Source organism: Ovis canadensis, chromosome 7 (genome assembly GCF_042477335.2).
Source record: "Ovis canadensis isolate MfBH-ARS-UI-01 breed Bighorn chromosome 7, ARS-UI_OviCan_v2, whole genome shotgun sequence".
NCBI lineage: Eukaryota > Metazoa > Chordata > Mammalia > Artiodactyla > Bovidae > Ovis > Ovis canadensis.
In genome coordinates, this window is record NC_091251.1 from 71,187,547 (window position 1) to 71,213,975 (window position 26,429).

A 26,429-nucleotide genomic window follows, 5' to 3' on the forward strand; every position below is an offset into this window, starting at 1 on the left:
AGCGTATTTGAAAAAAGATCAAATTTTTTACAAAGCTAAAATGCTATACATTTAGTTATGTAACATAGTTCCAAACATGTTGATTTTTGGCAATCAGTTGCTACTATTCTTAAGAGCTATTTTCCTCTAATTAGCAGCTCTCATATTACTAGGCCCAAGTCACTCTTTTCCTAACCTTGAGATTTTTATATAATTAACAGATCCTCTGACTGAGCACACACACATACTCCTTCCCTCAGCTGAAGTCATTTTTTACAGCTTTTATTCATTTACTATTATACTACCTGTGATAGTGGTGGAAAATTTTAAAGTTAATTTGATCATCCATCCAACTTGTCATTCATTCAGTTAAACTTATATTTTTATGTTGTCTATGCCAGGAATACAAAAGAAAAGTCAATTATACTGTATTATAGTAGGATAAACTGTTACATATTTTGTACTGTAATAAAGCAAGAACAATGGGAATGCTTACAAGTCAAAGTCCTTCACTGTGAGATTGATGTTGATAAGCAAAAGTCTGAATTTTTTTTCATAAGAATTTTCATATCAACAAAGTGCAAACTGCATGGAGTTTAACGAAAAGAGCTGACAGATGGAAATTTTATATTTTAAGTATCTAAAGTGCAAATGAAATTTTAGAGCTAGAAGGATCCTTGCATGCATGCATGCTCAGTCGCTAAGTTGCATCTGACTCTTTGCAGCACTTTGGACTGTGGCCCGCCAGGCTCCTCTGTCCATGAGATTCTCCAGGCAAGAACACTGAAGTGGATTGCCACTTCCTCCTCCAGGGGATCTTCCCAACCCCAGGGATCAAATCCATGTCTCCCACATTGCAAGTGGATTCTCTACCACTGAGCCATTAGGGAAGCCCAGACGGGTCCTTAAGGGTCAGTTAATCCAACTTATTTTACAGATGGTGAAACAAAGGCCAGAGAGCTTAAACAAATTGTCCAAGGTGACACAGAAAACATTTTTCCTTAATTCCTAAATAGAAAATGTTTTAATGAAATCATTGAGTTACATAGTTTGAGAGGAATTAATTTCATTTTTACTTTTCAGAAAGGGAAGATACTTTTGACAAAAATAAGTTTGAGAAATTAAGTCTGAGCTATCATCTATCAATACCTTTGCATAGAGTTTTCCTTCCTTGTTCATTGCAAGGTAATATTCACTTTCCACTCCTTTGATTGCTACAATTCCAACAGCCACTGTCCTGATTTCCATGATGTCTGCAAGGAATCACAGAAAGATATGTCATTTATTCACTTAGTTTTGCAGATTATCCAAGAGTGACCATTTGTTCTTATTTGTTTCAACTGGGAGTTAAGATTGTTAATGTGATTATTTACTCAGCCTGACACCCCCGACCCACTCAGAACATATAAATAGAAACAGTCCTTATTAAATGTGGGAAGTGCAAACTATCAATTTTTTTATTTTGCACAAAAAGATATTTGGTTTCAAAAAAGTTATGTATTTGAAGCTTTTTCTTCTCTAGAATTACATTTCCAATTTACTATAATCATTGTTCAGTTGCTAAGTCGCACTTGACTCTTGGCAACACCATGGACTGCAGTATCCCAGGCTTTCATATCCTTCACTGTCTCTGAGTTTGCTCAAACTCATGTTCATTGAGTCAGTGATGCCATCCAACCATCTCATTTCTGTTGCCCCCTTCCCCTCCTGCCTCCTCTTTCCCAGCATCACACTCTTTTCCAATGCGTCCACTGTTTATGTCAGATGGCCAAAGTATTGGAGATTCAGCTTCAGCATCAGTCCTTCCAATGAATATCTGGGTTGATTTCCTTTAGGATTGACTGGTTTGATTTTCTTGAGAGTCCAAGGAACTCTCAAGAGTCTTCTCCAGCACTATAATTCAAAAGCATCAATTCTTTGTCACTTAGCCTTCATTATGGTCACTTACATACATGACTACTGAAAAAACCATAGCTTTCTCTATATGTAAAATATATATATATGCTGACATCACTTTGTCAGAAAGTGATGGCTGTTTTTTAATACACTAAGTTTGTCTTAACTTTTCTTCCAAGGAGTAACTGTCTTTTAATTTCACGGATACAGTCACTGTCTGCAGTGATTTTGGAGCCCAAGAAAGTAAAATCTGCCATTGTTTCCATTTTTTCCCCATCTATTTGCATGAAATGTTGGGACTAGATGCCATGATCTTGGTGTTTTGAATGTTGAGTTTCAGCTAGCTTTTTCCCTCTCCTCTTTCACCTTCATCAAGAGGTTCTTTAGTTTCTTTTCACTTTCTGTCATTAGGATGGTATCATCTGCATATCTGAGGTTGTCGGTATTACCGCTGGCAATCTTAATTCCAACTTGTGAGTCATCTATCCTGGCATTTTGCGTGATGTACTCTGCATATAAGTTAAATAAGCAGGATGACAATATATAGCCTAGACATATTCCTTTCCCAATTTTGAACCAGTCAGTTGTTCCATGTAATGTTCTAACTTGCTTCTTGACCTGCCTACAGGTTTCCTAGGAGACAGGTAAGGTGGTCTGGTATTCCTGTCTCTTTAAATATTTCCCACAGTTTGTTGTGAACCACACAGTCAAAGGCTTTAGTGTAGTCAATGAGACAGAAGTAGATGTTTTTCTGGAATTCCCTTGCTTTATCTATGATCCAGTGGAATTTGGGAATTAGATTTCTGGTTCCTCTGCCTTTTCTAAACCCAGTTTGTACATCTGGAAGTTCTTGGAGAATTTTGACCATTACTTTGCTACCATGTGAAATGAGCACAACTGTATGATAGTTTGAACATTCTTTGGGATTGCCCTTCTTTGTGATTGGAATGCAAACTGACATTTTTGAGTCCTGAGGCCACTGCTGAGTTTTCCAAATTTGCTGGCATATTCAGTACAGCACTTCAACTGCATCATCTTTTAGGATTTGAAATAGCTTAGCTGGAATTTCATCACCTCCACTAGTTTTGTTTGTAGTAATGCTTCTTAAGGCCCTCTTGACTTCACACTCCAGGATCTGGCTCTAGGTGAGTGACCACACCATCATGGTTATCTGAGTCATTAATACCTTTTTTGTATAGTTCTTCTATGTATTCTTGCCACCTCTTCTTAATCTCTTCTGCTTCTGTTAGGTCCATACCATTTCTATCCTTTATTGAGCCCATCTTTGCATGAAATGTTCCCTTGGTATCTCTAATTTTCTTCAGATCTCTAGTCTTTCACACTCTATTGTTTTCTCTATGTCTTTGCATTGCTATAATCATAATAACAATAATACTTAATGTTTATTGAGTTGATACCACATGCAAAGGATTGTTTACACACTCTCATATATTAATACATTTACTTATCACCAAGACTATAAGGCAAGTACTCATATTATCCCCAGTTTATAGATCAAGAAGCTCAGGCACAAAGAAGTTAAGTAATTTGCCCAGATTCTCTCAGCTGGTAAGTGGCAGAAGTGGAATTTGAACCCAAGTGTTCTGGCTCTTAATCACTATATAATACCGTGAAAGTATATAATTAGTAACATCTTTACTTTTGTACTTAAACTTTATAGTAATGATTATTGCTGACATAATATATTTTGACTATACTGAAATTGAATGTAAATCCAGTTAAAGCAATTGAAAATTATTATAAGCAGAACCTACTACCTTTAAAAAAGATTAACTATTTAAACTGATAGATTTTTGATAATAAAAACACAATTATTATATGAATCCTGCTCATATAACTTTATACAATTTTAATTATTTCTAACCATTGTTGAAATTGTTTTTACAAAACTTGTAGTTACTACAGGACTGTTACCCTACTGTTTTATTTAATTATATATCCTTTCCTTAAATGCTGCTTTTTAATAATTCTTATCAAAATGCAGTAAAAAAAATCAATTTTAAAACAATGTAGGAATTTAAAGTTTTGTAAACCATTTTGTGTGACTATTGTTAATTATACTTTGAACTTGAGACTTTCTCTTTCCTGTGCTTAATACAATGAAAAGAAAATTCCAAATGAATATTATATGCATAAATCAAGTCTCCAGAAACTGTTTTTTAAAATATTCACTTAATTATAGGAAATTCTAATTTTTATCTCATGCCTTCACTTCATCCTCATATTTATTCTCCAGGCTTTAGTTTCCCTATTCTCCAGTAATAGAATTGTTACCTGCTTCATCAGGATTAATGTAGCCTAGTTAATATGTGTCATCTATTTCCCATATATGCCACATATAGACGGAGACAGCAATGGCACCCTACTCTAGTACTCTCGCCTGGAAAATCCCATGGGTGGAGGAGCCTGGTAGGCTGCAGTCCATGGGGTCGCTGAAGGTCGGACACAACTGAGCAACTTCACTTTCACTTTTCACTTTCATGCATTGGAGAAGGAAATGGCAACCCACTCCAGTGTTCTTGCCTGGAGAATCCCAGGGATGGCGGAGCCTGGTGGGCTGCTGTCTGTGGGGTTGCACAGAGTCGGACACGACTGAAGCGACTTAGCTGCAGCAGCCACATATAGAAACCATTTCCCACTATACTATGCTTAGCACTAGTCAGAGCCCATCCAATTCAGAGTTCTACAGCTGCTCAACTAGAAATTGAGGTCTTTGAAGAAAATGCAGAGGAATGAATATTTATCTTTTTAAGTGTTTATGGAGCATTGTCAGAATGCATAGAACTCAATGGTAATTTAGGATACAAACTAAGAAAAACAGCACTGGTTTCTGAACTCCAAAAGTTAAAAATCTCGTATAAACAACAAAACACATATATATAAACACATGTGCATGTGGGCATGCCAAGTTGCTTCAGTCGTGTCCGATTCTTTGAAAACCTATGAACTATAGCCTATCAGGCTCCTGTCCATGGGATTTCCCAGGCAATACGGGAGTGAGTGCTATTGCCTCCTCCAGGGGATCTTCCTGACCCAGGGCTCAAACCCATGACTCCTGTGGCTCCTGCATTGCAAGCGGACTCTTTACTGCTGAAACAGCAGGGAAGCCCTAAATACATATGTAGATGCACCTTAATAAAAGAGAAGAAACATTTTTTTAAAACAAAGCTCTGAAGGAGAAGCTAAGGGAAATGTTAACAATTGCTTCCAAGGCTATGAAAGATGTTATGCTGATGTGTTCATACAGTATTCAACAAACCTTCAGTGAGAGCCAGTTCTGTCCTCAGCTCAATTCAATCCTGCTCAATTAAAACCCTGCCCTCTTGGAGTACTTTCTCTAGCAGCTAACTCTTCTTCTTGTTCAGTTCAGGAAGATCAAAGGAAAATAATTTATGCAGCAAAATCCAGTTAGTTTAAATTTATATCAATACAATGAAGAATTGATTCAGCATATTTGTAATACCTTCAAAATTGGGTAAATGTATCTATTTAAGGACATATGAAATAGTTGCTTTCTGAAGATCTTACCACTGTAAAAATGCTGTGAAGAAGTCAGTGTTTACCTTTCCTTCAAGTCCCTTTATTTCTGCTATTCCCCTCTTATTCAATATTATACTTTCTCTTAGATAGAAGAGTACTGATGCAAAGGCTTAGAGTATCTTTCAGGGCCAGATTTAATTAGGGAATGAAATCTGTCGTATTTTCTGGCTTTTCTTTTCTAGACCAACTATCTACAAAATATAACTGTAGAATGATAGATGTAATGTTAATTACAATATGTAGACACTTTCCCTTAAGGCTCAGTCGTGATAATACATTCTCACTATAAAATCTGGATTTATGTTTACAAGAAGTTCATGTTTATATATAACATAATAAATGTGTTCCCAAATATGTAAGGCATATTACATGAGTGCGTTGAGTTGTTACCATAATGACTGTGGTAGTATAATGACAGACTTCAAAAAAAATCAAAGAGATCAGCTCACACAATAGAACATGAAAAATGAAACAATATGTCAAGTAAATTGGCAATTTAGCCTCATTAGCAATATTTTTGTCAACAGTATTGTCAACAGAAGTATCAGTTTATTCATTAGGATGTCTCCCTTACAAACTAGGAAATATGCCCAAAATGGCTTCCCTGGAGGTTTTTTCCCCTGTGATTTAATCATTCATTAAACCATTTTGCCTATTTGTTATTTAAGCCTGTATTGTACTGAGAATGAGAAAAGAGGAAGCTAGGTATAAATTGCTACTACATTTTTAAAAACTTCTCCAACATCTCCTCCTAGAATTTTAGGTGTTTCCCTATCAAATATCCATGCTAATTTTTGTTCTTATCATTAGTAGCATTTATGATTTTAGTGTTTGAGCGTTTCTTGCTTGAAACAATTTTTAAAAATTTATCTTTTAGAGAAGTTTTAGGTTCACAGCAAAATTGAGGGGAAGGTGCAGAGATTTCAAGCTAGTTTTAGAAAAGACAGAGGAACCAGAGATCAAATTGCCAACATCCGCTGGATAATCAAAAAAGCAAGAGAGTTCCAGAAAAACATCTATTTCTGCTTTATTGACTATGCCAAAGCCTTTGACTGTGTGGATCACAAGAAACTGTGGAAAATTCTGAAAGAGTTGGGAATACCAGTCCACCTGACCTGCCTCTTGAGAAATCTCTACGCAAGTCAGAAAGCAACAGTTAGAACTGAACATGGAACAACAGACTGGTTCCAAATAGGAAAAGGAGTATGTCAAGGCTGTATATTGTCACTCTGCTTATTTAACTTATATGCAGAGTACATCATGAGAAACACTGGGCTGGATGAAACACAAGCTGGAATCAAGATTGCCAGGAGAAATATCAGTAATCTCAGATATGCAGATGACACCACGCTTATGGCAGAAAGTGAAGAAGAGCTAAAGAGCCTCTTGATGAAAGTGAAAGTGGAGAGTGAAAAAGTTGGCTTAAAGCTCAACATTCAAAAAACTGAGATCATGAATCCAGTCCCATCACTTCATGGCAAATAGAAGGAGAAACAGTGGAAACAGTGACAGACTGTTTTTCTGGGCTCCAAAGTTACTACAGGTGGTGGCTGCAGCCATGAAATTAAAAGACACTTGCTCCTTGGAAAAGTTATGACCAACCTAGACAGCATATTAAAAAGCAGAGACATTACTTTGCCAACAAAGGTCCGTCTAGTCAAGGCTATGGTTTTTCTAGTGGTCATGTATGGATGTGAGAGTTGGACCATAAAGAAAGCTGAGCGCTGAAGAATTGATGCTTTTGAACTGTGGTATTGGAGAAGACCCTTGAGAGTCCCTTGGACTGCAAGGAGATCCAACCAGTCCATCCTAAAGAAAATCAGTCCTGAATATTCATTGGAAAGACTGATATTGAAGCTGAAATTCCAACATTTTGGCCACCTGATGCAAAGAACTGATTCATTTGAAAAGCCCTTGATGCTGGGAAAGATTGAAGGCGGGAGGAGAAGGGGACAACAGAGGATGAGATAACCATCCTCTGGTTGGATGGCATTACCAACTCGATGGACATGAGTTTGAGCAAGCTGTGTGAGTTGGTGGACAAGGAAGCCTGGTAGGCTACAGTCCATGGGGTTGCAAAGAGTTGGACATGATTGAGTGACTGAACTGAACTGAGTAATAGTTTAAAAACCTGATGTGGTGACTTTAATTGTGATATTATAAAAATATCTGGATTAATAAAATATATATCAAATCAATTATATTTCCTCCTACAGAAAATTAAAATGAATTATAAGCAACAGTATATGCCAGTTGCTAAAAAGAACAGAATAGAAAATAAATTCAATAGTTATTCAGAAGAAAGAGGTATTACATATACTAGGTGGTCAACAGAGGATTTGAGGAACAGACAGAACTTGAATTACATCTTGAAGAAGATATAAGGTTGACATAGATAGAATGGAAACATCATGCTAATTGAGAGATAAAAGTTTATGTAAGATAATAGAGTCTATGATTCATAACTCATTTTTAGAAGATAGAAATTAGAGCTATCTGGAGTAGGAAATGTATCAAAGAAATAGAAAAATGTAGAAAAGTTAGGATGAGTTTGTTGAAGGCTTTGATTGCCAATTTATTAATAAAAAATTTTAACATTTATTTGTCAACAGTGAGGAGTCTTTGAATGTTTGAAATTTGAAAAATGTCAGATTGTGTTTTAGGAAAATTAATTGGATATGCAGAGTAGATAAAAAGAAAAAATTACTAGAATTGTACAACCCTGGTTTTCTTCTTATGCTAATATTATGAGCTGTCCCATAATTGGCCATTATTTTGATTTTTAAATAAGTCAATAGTTTTAAAATGTCTCAGTTTAATTTTGAATACAGTAAGTATCAGTAGTTGTAAACCCATATGAACAAAAGCTCTTTGGGTCCTCTATAGTTTTTTTAAGAGTATAAAGTTGTCTCAAGTCTAAAAAATTTGAAAACATCTTTTCTAAATTAATTTTATTCCTTCTGGTCTTTTTAGTTGCACTTTGTACTTTGTATATTGTACCCTTGTTATTGTTAGTTACATAGCTTTCGTTATTTTATAAAATACTGTACATACATAGATTTATAAATAAATATCCATAGCATATATATATATATAGAAATACTCAATATACTCCAAAATGTCTGGAAATTTTCTTAATGATATTTTAAAACATCAAGTTGCAAATTATAATTAACATGTAAGTAAACAGTGAAGCATGTAAAACATTCAGGCTGGATCAACTTTATTACTAATGTAATGTTAGTATGGTTTTAATTAAAGAGTAAGTCTAAGATATGTGTTTGCACTGCTTTGACTTTTGTACATTGGTCACAAGTACATGAACAATAAAGAATTCTAAATCTGTGTTGTGTATTTGATGCACTAAAATCCTATATCATAGTATTATATTTTTTAAATACCCTGCATGTGACTGCTCAAATTATTATTAAATGTGCACGTGAGCATGCACACACAATATTGTAAATTCAAAGGAATTGCCTTCAAAGAACATTATACTCTTGACTCTGTATCCTGTCTGTCTTGGATGTCTTCAGTCCCTCCTTTCATTGCCTTTTGTTTACAAAAATACGCTTTCCAAATTGTTCTCTCAATAAAGCTGTTTTAAGATATTCATAGACCCTACGTACTATTGTTTCTCAAGACCACCCAACACAAATCTAACATTAAAATGTTTGGAAAATTTCTTAATGATATTTTAAAACATCAAGTTGCAAATTAGAATTAAATTATGTAAGTAAATAGTAAAGCATGTGAAATATTTAGGCTTGATCAACTTCATTACTAATTTAATGTTATGATGGATTTAATTAAAGAGTAAGTCTAAGATATGTGTTAGCACTGCTTTGATTTCTGTACACTGATTTTTTATTTTTGAAAGCATATTTTTATAATCAAATGGCAAATACGTCCATATTTTTCATTAGATAGAGTATAACTATTTAAAACTTTTATATAGATTTTCTTTTGAAATTACTTGGTCTAAAGTAACTCACTTTATCATTTGCTCTTTTTGAAAACTCATTTCTGCAAATATTGTACTTTCTAGGGAATTCTTGCAAACAAAAAAATTATCAAATTGTTTTTGTATGTTATGAAAAAAGTATTATTAAATTTAATAAAGAAGTTGGCATAATATATTTTATAAGTTAAATATTTGATAATCTCTAATTTTTAATTTTCCTGTCAAATTTTACTGTCAGTGTCTAAGTTTCAAAGTTTTAAATACATTTGTAAGTAATGGATGTTTTCATGGGCGCCAGGCTTTGTGCCTATGAGCCAGATGAATAAAATGTTCATGCCTCTAACTCTGAAATCTTTTCAAAAGACTGCCCTGCTCCCTTTTCATATAACACCAAATTTCTTGAACATATAGACTAAATTTGTTCACTTTTCCTCAATTTAACACTTGCATCCTAACTTTTAATCTGTTTAATGGCTTTGTCTCTTCAAGGCCAGCAGTGACCTCATAAGTGCCTAAGCCAGGGTAAGTGCCTGTTTTCAATAGTCATAAACATTCTCTGAATATTATGACACTGTCAACATCCTTCATTCTATTCCTAGTTCTCACTCTTTCTCTAATCCTGCACTATCCTAATCTATTCATTTATTTTAAAATGCTTAATTTTGTGTAGCCATATGTATCAATCTTTCTTGATAATTTATTATATTGTTTTTATGCTTAAAAGTATTTTTCCATTCTACTATCTGAAATACATTTATTTCTTGCTTTTGTAATTTAAGTTTAAAATATATCTCTTAAATTCTTTTGGAATTAATTTTGGCACATGGTTTGAGATGAAACTCTAAACTGATATTTTGTTCCTGCAAATAGCTAGCTGTTTTTCAGCATTAGTTATTAAATATTACATTGTTCATTACATTATAATGAAAGTCATTACACTTTTCAACTGATACAGTGCCTCTCCTTTACCTTATATTGGCTATCTTGTTTTGTCTATTGATGTATCTTTCTGTCTATATACTCACATTAATGTATTTTAAGTTACCAACTGCTGAAGTGCCTCATTACACTTATCAGATAGCTCTGATCCTAGGTATTACTACATACTCTCAGATATATCCTCTGAAATTCTGCAGGATAATCAATACTTTTTCCATATAACAGCACTTCAAAGAGATTAAGACATTGGTCATACCAAGGCAAAGCATCTGTAGTTTCTTCAGTCATACATTATACACATGGATTCCAGAATCTCCATTAGTTATATTACTTACCTAAAACCAGTTTTTTAGTGAGAACTAGATCAATACAGTTAGCCCCAGATAGAATACTGCTCATTATTTCCCTTAATATAGGCCATAAACTACAGTAATATAATCTCACTGTCTTCCTTAATAATATTTTAAATCATTTCATTATTTTAGAATATTGATATAGTAAAAAGTGTGCCTATCAAAAAGAAATTTTATTTCCGGCTTCCCTTGTGGCTCAGCTGATAAAGAATCTGCCTACAATGTGGGAGACCTGGGTTTGATCTCTGGGTTGGGAAGATCCCCTAGAGAAGGGGAAGGCTACCCACTCCAGGATTCTGGCCTAGAGAACTGCATGGACTATCCATGGGGTCGCAAAGAGTCAGACATGACTATATTTTCAAGATTATTTTATAAAGTTTAAATATAATATAATGATTCATATTTTATGTAAATATCAACTATTCCCTTTTAACACATGATTATTTTGTATCTTCAAATTAATCATTTTTAAAGCATTATTTGAGGATAAATAAATTTCAAAATGATCTCAAGTGGTATATGCAGATTGAAAATGTATTAAAATAAATGTAAATTAAATAAATTAATAAATCACAGTGTTAAAACTAAAGAAATACAATTTATAGAATCCTTCTACAATTTCATCTAGTTTTTAAATGATGAAGTAAGAGAAATTGTTGTTGTTCAGTTGCTAAGTTGTGTCCCAACTCCTTGTGACCCCATGGACTGTGGTACGCCAATCTCTTCTGTCCTGTACTATCTCCTGGAGTTTGCTCAGATTCATGTCCATTGAGTCCGTGATGCTGTCTAACCATCTTATCCTCTACTGCCCTTTTCTCCTTTTGCCTTCAGTCTTTGCCAGCATCAGTGTCTTTTCCAGTGAGTCAGCTCTTTGTATTAGTCTGCCAAAGTATTGGAGTTTCAGCTTCAGCATTAGTCCTTCCAACAAATATTCAGTGTTGATTTCGTTTAGGATTGACTGGTTGGATCTCCTTGCTGTCCAAGGGACTCTCAATCTTCTCTAGCACCACAATTCAAAAACATCAGTTCTTTGGTGCTCAGCCTTCTTTATGGTCCAACTCTCACATCCATACATGACTACTGGAAAAACATGGCTTTCACTATATGGACCTTTGTCAGCAAAGTGATGACTCTGCTTTTTCATATGCTGTCTAGGTTTGTCATAGCTTTTCTTCCAAGGAGCAAATGTCTTTCGAACCTGTCATTGCTTATTAAGGGCTTCCCTGGTGGCTCAGATGGTAAAGCGTCCGCCTGCAATGCAGGAGACCCAGGTTCGATTCCTGGGTCAGGAAGATCCCCTGGAGAAGGAAATGGCAGTCCACTCCAGCACTCTTGCTTAGAAAATCCCATGGACGGAGGAACCTGATAGGCTACAGTCCATGGGGTTGCAAAGAGTCGGATACGACTGAGCAACTTCACTTTCACTTTTTGCTTATTAAATTCACCAGATTCTTAAAGATAGTTTAGATTTCCATGCCTCTTTAGTTTTTTTCTTCTTGGCTTCCTTCCTGAATCAGATTTTTTTTAACCCTCTCTAAAAATACTTATCTTCTCTAAAAAACTGTAGCTAGAAAAGAGTCTCAAGCCTTTTCACTTCCACATCTAGCCAAAAATAAATAAATAAAGTTTATATTCATATTGCATGTTATTGGTAGCCATCTCAGACACAAAGACAAACACAACAAATACACCCCATGTCACTCCAAATAGTTCCTGATGTTTTTACATCCTGGAATTTCTCCTGGCTAGTTACTGAGTTCCTGGAAGCATTTATTTCCATTCTTTCTGGATGATTCCCTTCTCACTGCCTATATGCTATGTTTACCTTCTAGGAAGTGGAGCATAATACTGGAATGAACCACCTTGTTGTCTAACCTAGCATCTTTCAGTCAATATGATAGGACATAGTTTCTCAACATACACTTCACAGCAATGGTTCAGATTATTTCTATCTCATTTACTCATCCTTCTTACTCTGCCCATTTCCTCAGGTTCTAGGCCCAATAGATGTTGAGGCTAAGATAGAAGAATAGGGAATTAGAGAAGTCAAGAATCATTGTAAACCTGGCTAATTTTGAGAATGAGCGCATAAGAAAAAGTTAGGGTGGGAATGATAATGTGTTTAAGTTTTATGAAGTTTGAAGCGATGGCAGTTCTCTGTATCTTGTTCTTGAATTTTGCATAAGAAATCACTCTGTGATCTAAATTCACAATAAAATTCTGGCTATGCTAGATGTATAAAGTTGACAGAAATGTTTTTCAGTAATAAAAAATAATTTTGCATAGCACCAAAGAATTCTGCGTGATATTGGACTTTTAAAAATATGGCAGTAATGTTAGTGTTTTTTAAAGTTTTAATATTTACTCAGCATTCCCAATATTCACAGTGTTAAAGGGAAGTATCTGTCAATATCACTTGAAGTGGCCTCACATGTACTCCTCTAATCCTTTCATCTGTAGTCTACTGTCACATCCTGGAATGTCGTCATTATCCGTACTCTGATCACAGGCCCAAGGTCTTCAAAAGATAAATTAATTGGAAGGTCTCAGTTTGATTACAGTTGTATGCAGCGCTTAAGTTTTACTTGTGAGAGTGATACTGAGACATATATTGTATAATTACTCTTTCTATTCAATACCATCATCTGCTGATAAACTGGAATCCATGGACTCTTTAATTCTGCCGTGGAAATGAGAATTCTTCGGATTGAAGTGGCTAGCTAGTCCTCAGTTCTTTCCTTACAATCATTTTTCATTTTGAATTTGCTAATTATTATGGTAATATATTTTAGCAAATAGCTTCTCAGTCATATTATTGCTGTTATCAACCACTTTTAAAGGCGTAACTTAGTCATGACAAGTTCTTTGTGATTAAGATTAGTTTATCCATTTATGCCAATGTGTGTGTGTGTGCTCAGTCATGTCCAATTCTTGTGACCTCCTGGATGTAGCCCACCAGGTTACCTTGTCCATGGAATTTTCCGGGCAAGAATACCGGAGTGGCTTGCCATTTTCTGCTCTAGGGAGTCTTTCCAACCCAGGGACGAAACCTGCATCTCTTGCGTCTCCTGCACTGGCAGGCGGATTCTTTACCACTAGCACCACCTGATGCCAATAGCTGTTATAAATGAGCGCCTCAACTAATTTTAGTCCGCTTCTAGTGAAATCAAAGCTTTAAGTTTTTTGAATTTTTAGTGACAACTAGTAATTTAATCCATAAGTCACTGTTTTGTCTTTGACTACAAAAAGAAAGCTGTTTTTACTGTTCTGACTCTAAGAAAGGGAATAAAAATTGTTGTGCTATTAAAAGCCAAATGATTTATTGGTCTGAGATTTAGAATGAAATAAAATAATGCTTATAAATTGTATATAATTTTTTAGAACCAAATGTGAAATATTTTGATAATTAAACTAATTTTAATGCTCCTCTCCTTCAAGTAGAAATGGAATTATGTTTAATTTTTGAAGTGACTCTGAAAGAAGTAGCAGTTTATTTATAGATGGTACTCAGTGAAAAGAATGATATATTTATCTCTAATCAAGGATTAATTATTTAAAGCAAATGTGTCCAAAAGCAGAGTAGCATAAATCTTATATAGAACACTGTAGGTAAATTGCTTATAAGAAGACAAAAACTCATATACTACTACTTTAAGTCTGTGTCAGTCTTAAGTTAATTTTTAAGATGATTTATGAGTCATTTATTTTCTTACAAACAACTTACACATGGAACTTATATATGAACCAAGTTTTATCAAGATGTGAAAATTATATAAGATGTATTTGCTTAAGGATGTGTAACTGCCAGTACTTTGTTTCTAGGTGTCAACCTGAAACAAGCAGGTGATCTTTAGTAATGTGTACATGCTGTTTAAAATCTATTTCCTCACAGGTTATAGTAAAACAAACACCAAATTATCTTAGATTGAAATAAATTTGTTAAGCAAAGTGGCTGCTTAACATGAAAGACAGATTTTATTTTCAGGCTAGTGCTGGATTAGGACCATTAGGTTGGTATGCTGTGCACGGGACTTTGCTGCCTAGTGGCAATAGTTCAGTGTTTGAGTTGGGAAAAAGTAAGTTCATTTTCCCTGTGTTTCTTTATAGGATGTCACTTGGATAGGTGGTACGAAAGACTTTGTGGAGGTGGTGACCTCCAGCAGGTTCCAGATTCTCTTACTTTTCTCATGAACCCTAGAATTCACTATTGTAAGATAATACAATTGATACATGTGGTTGATAATGCTAATCTTGTCTTTGGATCACATTATCCTAAAAAAGCATGCCCTGTAACTGTTAAATAATAGATCTAAGACAGAACTTTGGAATACACTAAAAGAAATTAGAAAACTAATCAAATCAAAGCCAGCAAAAAAGAAACACAAGTAGATAAATTATTACCAAAACCCAGAAAGTGTAATTCCCATCAAACCAGCAAGAAACTCAAAACAGTTCCACATGATTGCATAATTGTTAGTATCAAATGTAACTGAAATGTTCCGCAACAAGAGAATTGATTCCACACTATCATCATCACTGGGGGGGTGGGAGGGTAAATCAATTATGGTTCTTATCACTCCTATATCTATTATGTAATGATGTGGAAAACCACTTAAATAACTTGTTGGGTTAGGTAAAAAGAATCATGTCCTTCATTCAGGAATTTTTTAAGAAAATAAATGAAACACTAGAAAATCTTTAGAAAGTACATTGGCTTGTGGTACAGTGATGGCAATGTTTTGTTTTGAAAGAATCTTAGTTGCAACAGCTTGTTTCAGCAGGGTTAGAACTATGCCAGAATTAGAAGCAAACTATTCAGTTGTGCAACAAATAGGATGATTCCACTGGCATATTACTGAGTAATGTCATAGGAACACCACTGAACTGTATTACACAGAATTAAATTTCTATACCAATTTATTGACCTTTTCCTTATCGTTTACAGCCTCTCTGTAATAAAGGGGACGATTTTCCTCTTTGCACCAGGGAAAGCATATTCCCTCAGTCAGCCAGGAGGAAATACTTTGCCTGCCCTGTTATCTTCATAGGTTCTATACTTTTATTCAGAAATTTTTTTATGTTATCATGTAAAATATTTACATCTACTAAATACAACACTTTACTATGTTCTAAAAATGGCTCCAAAATTATCACAAGTACAGATACCATAATACCAGTAGATGTGAGATAAATATCAGATTTTTATGTGAAATAGAAAATAATCTCTTCCTACTACCTAAAAACTCTCTCCCATTTTCTGACTTTTCCTGAAGACTCAAATACATTCCAAAGGAAGCCAATTTTTTAATTACATAAGACTAGAGAGAAGGCTCAAAATACAAATATACCGGGGAGACATAACACAGACATAAATTCACATGTGTTTTAAGTGTCTATTCTCTGAGAGCAAAATGTGACTGTGCTAATGGAATAAGTATAAGGACACCAAGAATGAAACTGAAAGAGGAAATGGTCGTAAAAGGGAGAAATTATGGACACTCTCATTCACACTTAGCTTACAACTAGCTCTAGGAATCAAGACGTCTGTAGGTTTCACCTAGTTCACAGAGACACCAGCTTAGAAGATAAACCACACATCGACCTTATCCCTCTATTTTAACTTTGTTATGTCCTATGAAGTTTTGCTGGCAGATATATAATGTAATCTTCCCTCTTTAATTTATATTTAAATATCCTGCCACCCAGGCAATAAGATAATTCTAAACACATGGTTTTTAGATCATGCTGATAATCAGCACTGAAAAATTAAAGCATGATTTAAAGCCATTTTGGCTTTTATTAAGTCTTAGGCACTCATTCTTTGCTAGCAGTCTTAACGAAGACTTTTATTTATACAAAGTAGTTATGTTTTCAACAGAATGAAAATGGAAAGTAAAAGAAAATTTTAAAATATGAATTTACAGAGAAAGATACTTAAACTATAAAAAGGCAGTCCAGCTACCCGAAACTCTACCAGAAACTATCACATTTGCCCTTTTTGTATTACGAAGTTTGTGTCTAGTATTTGTCTTCCATTTCCGTTACCATCACTGTAGTCCAGTCCTTCATTATTTGTGCCTAAACTAGTTCTTAACGAGACCACTCTTCAGCCTCTCTGACTTTATATTTACCTATTTTTATTCATAAAGGACATGCTATAATGGTTATTCTTTTGCTTCCAAACTTTCAATCGTATACTCTATTAAAAGCAAAACAAAATAAAGCCTCTTTTCCTTGGAATTCAATGCCCTCCAAAATTTGACTCCAGCCTACTTGTACAATTTTCTCCCATTGTTCCTCTACAACTTACATGGGCCTTTGGCTCCAAACTGATTTGCTCGTTGTCCTCTCCCATACAAATTGCCAGAAACTTTTCTTGCATCTGCCCACCAGTTCCCGTAATTACATAGAGTCTCTATTTCAGTATTTCCCAAACATTGCCTCATGGACTGGCTGCATGGAATCACATGACGAACTCTTTAAAAATTTTCAAACGCCCAGTTCCTACCCCTAAGAAAGTTTGATCCAGGAGGTTTGAGGGGAGGCTTAGGAATCAGTATTTTAACAGCTTCCATTTAGCAACATATTTCTTTCAAAGCCAAATTAAAATTCAAGTTTCTCCATAATGTTTTACAGTTTTCTAATCTGTCATCATCTAATTTCCTTTAAGAATGCATTGCTATACTACAAAAGCAATCACCTCTATTTTATTGTTCCTCATAATTTTAGCCTATTTTTTTAATCTTATTTACAAGCCATTTGAGGAGATTATCTTACAACTTCTGCACATCTCTAGTACTTAATATAAGGCTTTGTACTTGGTAGGCTCTCATTAAGTGCTGAAGGACAGAATAATGCATAAACCCCAGGGTAACTAGTGGGTCATACTTTAAATCAGCAAATGTAAATTTTTAATACTCTAGGATTCAAAGAATTAATGAGTGTCTTAATCATGCTAAACATCAGAAGAACCTAAAGGTAAAGACTGATTAACCAGAAGTATTTGTTAAATTTCCCTTTAATTTTCATTACGTTTTTGGAGATCATCTAATTAGATAAGAAGCACAAAATTCCATGGCTTATTCAAACTATAGTTCATCTCAGATCATATTTTATGATGCCAACTCAATCAGCTCCATGTTTAATTCCAAACATCTTTAATTTTCTAATCAGTTATAGGTTTCATTTTTAGTTTTGGCTAAACCTCTCTTGAACCTATTCATATTTTTAGCATGCAGTACTTATATGTGTAACAACTTACATATGTTTTCTGTTTGCTGTGTAGTATAGCACATCTATTTTTCTGCCTTGCTCGTAGCACATTAAGGCTTTAAGTACATGCTAGTTCTAATATTTCACAAGTTAACTAACAAGTCTCTATCCTTACCCATATTTTTATGATTTTATAAACACTGAATATAGTTCATCTGAATAAACATTTATTTATCTAGATCATAGCCCAAATTTTTTAGCATATGTCTTACATCATTCATTCATTCTAATTCTAGGATGCTTCCATCGTACTGTGTAGTCCTTATTCGTGCTAAGCAAAGAGGATGACATCTGTATTCCAGATGTAAATCTACCATGTTGTTTACACAGAACTATTATAATATGTTCTGTTTTGCATCTTACTTTCTTCCTGATGATGCCCATTACTTTATTGGTCTTTTGACTAAAAGTATATATTAATATCTTTAGGAAGACATCCAGAGTGATTGGTTGATGCTTTTTCATGAGGAAGTTATTGTTCAGAGCCCTTTGTCTTATAAATATAATTTAAATTTTACTGCAAACTTATGAGAAAAGTTATCTGGCAGTTTTTGACTTACGTATATACACATATTATCTCTTCCAGAATCTTATCATCATTAGCTTATTTTATTAATTTAAATATGGTAGCATAATCTGTAAACTGGAATTTTCAGCATATATTCTTACTGTTAGAAGATGTTGACTAACTGTGATCATTTTAGTGATCCCTGAGGAATCTCACCATTATATATTTTCAAATATTCACTCAGACTAATTCTTTATTTTGGGTTTGTACTTTTTCTTTAACCAGTGATTATCAGAATGATAAGCTAGGTGTTAGGGAGGGGCAGGCATTTTGTAGCATCCTTCAGGGGAAAAGGTTCAGAATTACTAGGAGTTTTTAAAACTGCACATATTTCATGAAGATTCTAATACTTCTTCCCCATCCTTGAAAAGTCATGCCTTGCTCAATCCATCCCTTATGGGATTATTGCTGTAATTAGACAATGATACTAATAAAAGTATTCTGTATACAACAGGTATTTGAGGGTGGTCAGAGTTCACAAAGGCAGGTTTTAAAAGTATCTCTTCAATGAAAATGATCAGCTTTATTTTAGGACTGTAGTATAACTTCTTAAAAAAAACAACTTGGGTTTTGAACCCCATCATATAATATTGAAGATCAAAAAAATGATGTCAACCTGCTTATTTCTCAAAGAGCTATGGTAAATAGGTACAGTTTTTCCTCTTACATAAACTGTCTTGCCTTTCCTCAACATCTGTTATACAAAATCATGAAAGCTTGTAGCAACATAATAGTGATACATGAAAAATTAGGCAAGAGAGAGAAAGTGACAAAGCATGAAATATAGAGAAAGAGAAAAAGCATAAAATACCATGGCATTTGGGGCTTGGTTTGCTGTGCTTGTAGCATATACAAGGTGAACTGCCAAAAGAAAAAACAATAAACATAGCATAACCAGATCATGAAAACCTTATGTGGCTAGTGGAATTTAGGTTTTTATCCTGTAGGAGACAGGAGCCACTGAATGGTTTAGAAAGATGTTTCTGTTAGTAGCGTAGGAGATGGATTGCTAAGAGGCAAGGCCAGTGAAGAGATGACAGCTCTGGTCTAGACAGAAGCTGATGAAGTCCTTCTCCAAGGCAAGGGTGATAGGGGTTGGGGTTGGAGATGAGCGTACTTATTTCCTCAATACATTATACTTGTGTATATTACTAATACTGATTCTCAATCCTACTTTGAGACACAACCTCATGCAACAACCTCAAAGTATTATTGATGCTTAGAGAATTTGATAATGCTATAGCTACCACAGCACAATTCCAATATGCCAAAATTAAATGTATAAATGTCCAAGTTAGGGCCTAGAGAAGACAATTTTATTATTTATTTTGAATGTAATATTAAATTTAAAATGTATCAATTATCTTCCAGAATAGTTATGTCCTTTGTACATTCCATAATATTCACTACTCTCAGCTACATTCATGTTATATCTCACTTGTTTATCGTTCAAAGTTGTGTTCTAACTTGACTGAAAGCAAACTAAGCGAAACAGGAGGAGAGAGAGCAGTCCTAGACTCTGAATAAAGATAAGTTAGCTTGCCTCCCGCTGGTAAGAATCATTGTGATTTGCCCTCACCTTCCTGCGCCATGCTTTCTAGCTGTGGGCTGTTGAGAGTGGACCCTGCACAAGGAATCAGCAGACACAGAGTTAAAGCAGAACGATGAGAGAATTTAAGCTCTATTAGCCCACACTAATATAGAAGAGAATCGAGAGACTGAATTAAAGATATTTCTGAACAAAAGCTGGATCTCTAGCCAGTGTAAGAAAAAGAAGGATTGCAGAACAGCTCCACATTAAGAAACTTTATTCAAGAATTATCTAAATTATCTAAATTTAGTAGATATGTTAGAAGCTTACTGTTTATCCTGCAAAATACTTTCATTGGAAAGAATTTTGGTAAAATATTTTAAATAAGGGGATCCTTTTTATGCATTCAGATGTGATTAAGGTGTAAGAAATACAATCATCAATTTTTCAAAGTTATATCTGTTATGTAAACCAGAGTGCCTATTAACCATATACAGTTAGTGACCTTTTACCTCTTTGATTTTAAGTTCAATCAATGCAATAATTAGCACAAGGGAATTCAGCTCAATTTTCTATATCTCTTCTGTGATAATACTTAGAGTATCAAATTTTTTCCTCAAAAAAAAAATCAGGATTACCCTTACACTTTTGATGCCTTAAGAATATGCATATTGTATCTTCACTACCTGGATGCACAGTTTATAGACTATTCTAGCCAATACAGTGCCTCAAGAGTTGACTCATTGGAAAAGACTTTGATGCTAGGAGGGATTGGGGGCAGGAGGAGAAGGGGACGACAGAGGATGAGATGGCTGGAGGGCATCACTGACTCGATGGACGCGAGTCTGAGTGAACTCTGGGAGTTGGTGATGGACAGGGAGGCCTGGTGTGCTGCGATTCATGGGGTCGCAAAGAGTCGGACACGACTGAGCGACTGATCTGATCTGATCAACCTCATATGATCAAGTTAAATAAGAGTGCATGGTTTTTTCACAGAGAGACAAGACATCTAGCATTAAGTGTGGAGAAGTGCCAGAGAATGAAGTATACAGTTTTTCAGATCAGCTACAGTTTGCATTGAAAAACATACCTGATGTCAAATAAGCCACTGTTCTTTTTATAACCATAGTAATGACCAAAGAGTATGTCTGTTTGATAGTTTTTGAATCTAAATACAATGAAACAAAGTTTTTGGCTGTGTAACTTCCATGTGTAGAATTATACACAGATCTATTGTTCAGTGTATGGGAAATACAGAAAAACTAATTGGTAGCTCTCTTTGAGAAATGAATTGCTTTTAAGAAATGTGAGTTAAATCGCTTCAGTCATGTCTGAATCTTTGCGACCCTGTGAACTGTAACCCACCAGGATCGTCTGATTCTCCAGGCAAGAATATTGGAGGGAATTACCATTTCCTTCTCCAGGTGATCTTCCAAAGCCAGGGATAGAACCCACGTCTCTTACATCTCCTGCATTGCCAGGCAGGTTCTTTACCACTAGCGCCACCTGGGGCAGCCCCCTTTATTTATTTCCCTTTAGGAAACAGAGACCTGCTATTAGCCCACATGATAGGAAAAACTCTCAGTGGCAAAATAGTAAGGAAGAGAAAAGATTCGTGTCAGTCCAGGAAGGAAGGACTTCTGAAAACAGGACAGTCTTGAAAAAGTCCATCAAGATGGGCAATATTTGAATCAGTGAGAAACAGACTAGAGAGAACTAGACTAAGACAAATGGGAGAGGTAGGCAAGGGATAATATGCTACATGGATGCCAACTATCCACACTGGATTCTGACATAGTAGAGTTTAGCTTGGGCGGAATTTCTTTAAGAAAGAAATATAAAAATCAATATGTGAAAAAAAAAAACACAAGTAAAACAACAAACATATGACTCTCTTCTTTGATAGTTACTTTACACATGAAGACCATACAGCTTTGACCTCTAATATGCCTCCACTCAGTACAGAAAATTATATTGCCAAGTCAAAGAACTTGTACAATTTTTACAAGTGCCAGAGGGGTTTCAGAATCATTCAATAATTAATACATAAGACTGATTTTTTTCAGGCTATAATGAATGCAATGTGTGTGGGTTGAAATATTTGTTTTATGACTTGACTGTTGTTAGAACATTTTTGGAATTCACTAATACTCCCACCTCAAATACTTGGTAATGATTGCATACACTGTGAAGAAATGTCAGAATATAAGTAGTAAAAACAAAGGAATCTTGGTATGACAGACTTAGAATTTGAGCTAATTTGATTTCATGTATATTCCAGAACCTACAGTGCATTCTGGAGAAGGCAATGGCACCCCACTCCAGTACTCTTGCCTGGAAAATTCCATGGACAGAGGAGCCTGGTAGGCTGCAGTCCATGGGGTCGCTAAGAGTCGGACACAACTGAGCAACTTCACTTTCACTTTTCACTTTCATGCATTGGAGAAGGAAATGACAACCCACTCCAGTGTTCATGCCTGGAGAATCCCAGGGACGGGGGAGCCTGATGGGCTGCCGTCTATGGAGTCGCACAGAGTCGGACATGACTGAAGCAACGAAGCCACAGCAGCAGCACAGTGCATTCGGAAATTATATGTGGACCCCCAGTACATACCCACAACATGTAAATTATACTTTATTCCACTAAAAACTAAACTTTACTTTTCATAAGCATAACTGTGTGTCTGAGCATATTGCTTACTGTGTGTGTATCAGTGATTATATATGATGTAATTAAGTGTACAGTTTATCAGTTTCTAGGGACAATGAGTTTTGGGGGCTTTTTGTGAGGGGTAAGGCATGGGAGAACTTCAGAAGTAACTTCAGTAGGTACCAGGGAGAGGATATCAGTGTTCTTCCTCTCTTCAAAGTCCAGGGCCTGCCTCTTGTATGATACTTGATGTTCTGGTCTGACTTTTCATGTATGAGTTGCCATAGCACCAAAAAAAATGTGAAGTCTGGTTTTGGTAGAGACAAATGAGGTAGTAATGAGGTATGGTGCCAAGCGAGGAAGGTGACAGCTGTGGAAACTTCAGCTCCAGGCAGTGGGTGTGCTGGTAAATATCTAACAATTGACTCTGCAGAAGAAAAGGCTCTGATTTGTAGTGTTTGCCAGTTTCCATGGTGTAAATACTCCCACATGTCCAATTTCATATCATTATCAAGCCCCAAACCTAGTTTAAGAGATAACTGTGGAGCTGGTAAAAGATACAACCCCGTGACTCTCAGGACACAAGATGATCTGGCCCCAACACACTCTGCCTCAGGCTTCAGGTACAGTTCATGCTGTGATCCACAGCCTGCCCATGGCCTCTGAAAATGTGTTTGATAATTTTTAAAAGCATGAAATAGTAACATACCACATCATACAAATATTAGTTATAACTATACTCCATATAAACAGTGTCAGACTTTATTTTGGGGGGCTCCAAAATCACTGCAGATGGTGATTGCAGCCATGATATTAAAAGACACTTACTCCTTGGAAGGAAAGTTATGATCAACCTAGATAGCATATTCAAAAGCAGAGACACTACTTTGCCAACAAACCTCCGACTAGTCAAGGCTATGGTTTTTCCAGTGGTCATGTATGGATGTGAGAGTTGGACTGTGAAGAAAGCTGAGAGCTGAAGAATTGATGCTTTTGAACTGTGGTGTTGGAGAAGACTCTTGAGAGTGCCTTGGACTGCAAGGAGATCCAACCAGTCCATTCTAAAGGAGATCAGCCCTGGGTGTTCTTTGGAAGGACTGATGCTAAAGCTGAAACTCCAATACTTTGGCCACCTCATGCGAAGAGTTGACTCATTGGAAAAGACTCTGATGCTGGGAGGGATTGGGGGCAGGAGGAGAAGGGGATGACAGAGGATGAGATGGCTGGATGGCATCACCGACTCGATGGACGTGAGTTTGAGTGAACTCTGGGAGTTGGTGATGGACAGGGAGGCCTGGCGTGCTGCAATTCATGGGGTCGCCAAGAGTCAGACATGACTGAGTGACTGAACTGAACTGATGCTCCATATTCTATGATTTTTATAAAAAAAATTTACAGAATAAGAGATATAAAAGAAACCAAGCAGACTCAAGATATGTTAAGATAAGGATACAGGAAACTCTAACCACTTTATCAGATGGGAAAGGAGAAGCATTAAATATGATGCTGAAATGCAGGTTCCTTCTTAAACAGTTTTCCCTCTTCTACCTCAAAAAAAAAAAAAGAAAAAGAAAACACTACACCACAAGAATATACAACACTGTATGGACGTATGAGGATGAGGACATTCAGAAGTGCACTAGATTTACTAATAATGGGTATTCTGAGAAAGCTTCTGAGCTTGCTGCGGGCATCCAGTGCACCTGACACACAGCTCCTGTTGAGAGCCTACCTTCCATGTTTAAAGCGGCCACACATACAGGTCTCTCCTCCAAATTACGCCTGCAGCCAACTGCAGTGTGGTAGGAGAAACAGATACATGCATGCACACACATGCGCACGCATTCCCTCTCTTGAACAAAGACTGAGAGCATTCTGAAACTTCCCCGGAAACTCTTAAGATACTCACTAATGTTTGTTGGAGAAGAAAATAGCAACCCACTCCAGTGTTCTTGTCTGGAAAGTCCCACAGACAGAGGAGCCTGGTGGGCTACAGTCCATGGGGTCACATATTTGTATTCATATCACCAAAGAAGGACAGGATATGGTCAAGTATTGATTACAAGTGAGTAGTCTTTAAAAAAAAAATAGGAAATAAGGATAATCAAAGGAATTGTCTTCCTGGTCTAGACAGCAGATCATATTTTTACAACCAGTGGTAACTCTTGCTGCTGCTGCTGCTGCTGCTAAGACGCTTAAGTCGTGTCCGACTCTGTGCGACCCCACAGACGACCTCCTACCAGGCTCCTCCGTCCCTGGGATTCTCCAGGCAAGAACACTGGAGTGGGTTGTCATTTCCTTCTCCAATGCATGAAAGTGAAAAGTGAAAGTGAAGTAGCTCAGTTGTATCCGACTTTAGCGACCTCATGGACTGCAGCCTACCAGGCTCCTCTGTCCATGGAATTTTCCAGGCAAGAGTACTGGAGTGGGGTGCCATTGCCTTCTCCAGTGGTAACTCTTATAACTTAATAGAATTCTGCTCTTTAACTATAAGTAATCAGTTAATTTTTATTTTTTATTAAGTTATAAGAGTTACCACTTAATAAAAAATAAAAATTAACTGATTACTTATAGTTAAAGAGCAGAATGTTGGGCAGCCTAGTAAAAAAAAGTAAGCAAAATACTTGCACAGGAAAAAAAAAGTTTTGAATTTATCTGCAAAGCTTATTTTTTGTCTTTTAGTTAAATTTATAGAATAAATTTTAAAAGACAAAATTTAGGAACTTCAAAAGTATCCACAACTGTAACTAATCCCATTGCTTTTATGAAACATTATCATGAAGTTGATTTTGAGTTTTGTTGTCTGGTGTATTACATTTTCACTTTGTACGAGAGTTAGAAAATATGGGAACATAAAGTTCACTCTGATTTCTATAAAGACAAAAGTTTGGCAATAGTAAAAAGCAATTTCTAGTCATTGCTTTCTTAAAGAGTTTCTTCTAGTGAGTATTATTTTTAAATGCATGAAGTGTGTTGAATCTTAAATTGGGAAACAGGGAACAGGAAAATCTTGGATGAAAAATAATCCAAATAAAACTAAAACCTCTAAATGATAATTAATTAGAAACACAAGTTAACTAGGCTGGAAGTGCATGTTTATGAGTTTAAATGACCTTTACATATGACTCAAAGCCAAATAATAGCTCTTTTGTGGATTGTGACTATTTAAATGCATTTTTTTGTTGTTCTTTTTGTCCAGGGAACTAATAGTTTATGTTAGTAACTATATGTTAGTAGTTATGTTAGTAGTTATAAATACCTAGGCTTACTCATCTTATCAAGCTGAAACCCTCACCTTAGCACCTTTCACTAAAGTTTCAGAAAATCTTAACATATTTTAACTCATTTGCTCTCCCCAACAACACTTTTCCTATGAAGTGAATATTGGGTTGGGAAAAAATTTAAAAAGTATTATGTAACCAAATGAAAAAATATCAGTAATAGATGTAACACTTTTATTGCTAACATTAGCACAAAATGAATTAATTGTTCAATTTCTTTTTACTATTATAAGCCCTTTTTAGAAATATACCATTTAATCAAGGACTATAAAAACTCTTAGGTTTCTTTAATATAATGCACCCACAAACTATCTGATTTTTAAATAATAAATAAAGCTTCAATGCTTGCCTCCTGTTTTCTATAATAAATACTGAATTAATAATGCATTGGCAATCTGTCATCATCGGTACCTTGAGACCCCTTCAAAGATTCTG

At 35.5% G+C, this 26,429-nt stretch overlaps 2 protein-coding genes across 5 annotated transcripts in view; one reads left to right on the forward strand and one right to left on the reverse strand.

Moving 5' to 3' along the window:
* FAM227B (family with sequence similarity 227 member B) overlaps positions 1–26,429 on the forward strand; it is a 213,772-nt gene that overhangs the window by 87,487 nt on the left and 99,856 nt on the right. The window lies entirely within an intron of this gene.
* FGF7 (fibroblast growth factor 7) overlaps positions 1–26,429 on the reverse strand; it is a 62,995-nt gene that overhangs the window by 1,314 nt on the left and 35,252 nt on the right. Inside the window, exon 3 of the mRNA XM_069596602.1 lies at positions 1,129–1,232. Within this exon, the coding sequence (XP_069452703.1) occupies positions 1,129–1,232 (104 nt within the window). The remainder of the gene's footprint in view (positions 1–1,128; positions 1,233–26,429) is intronic.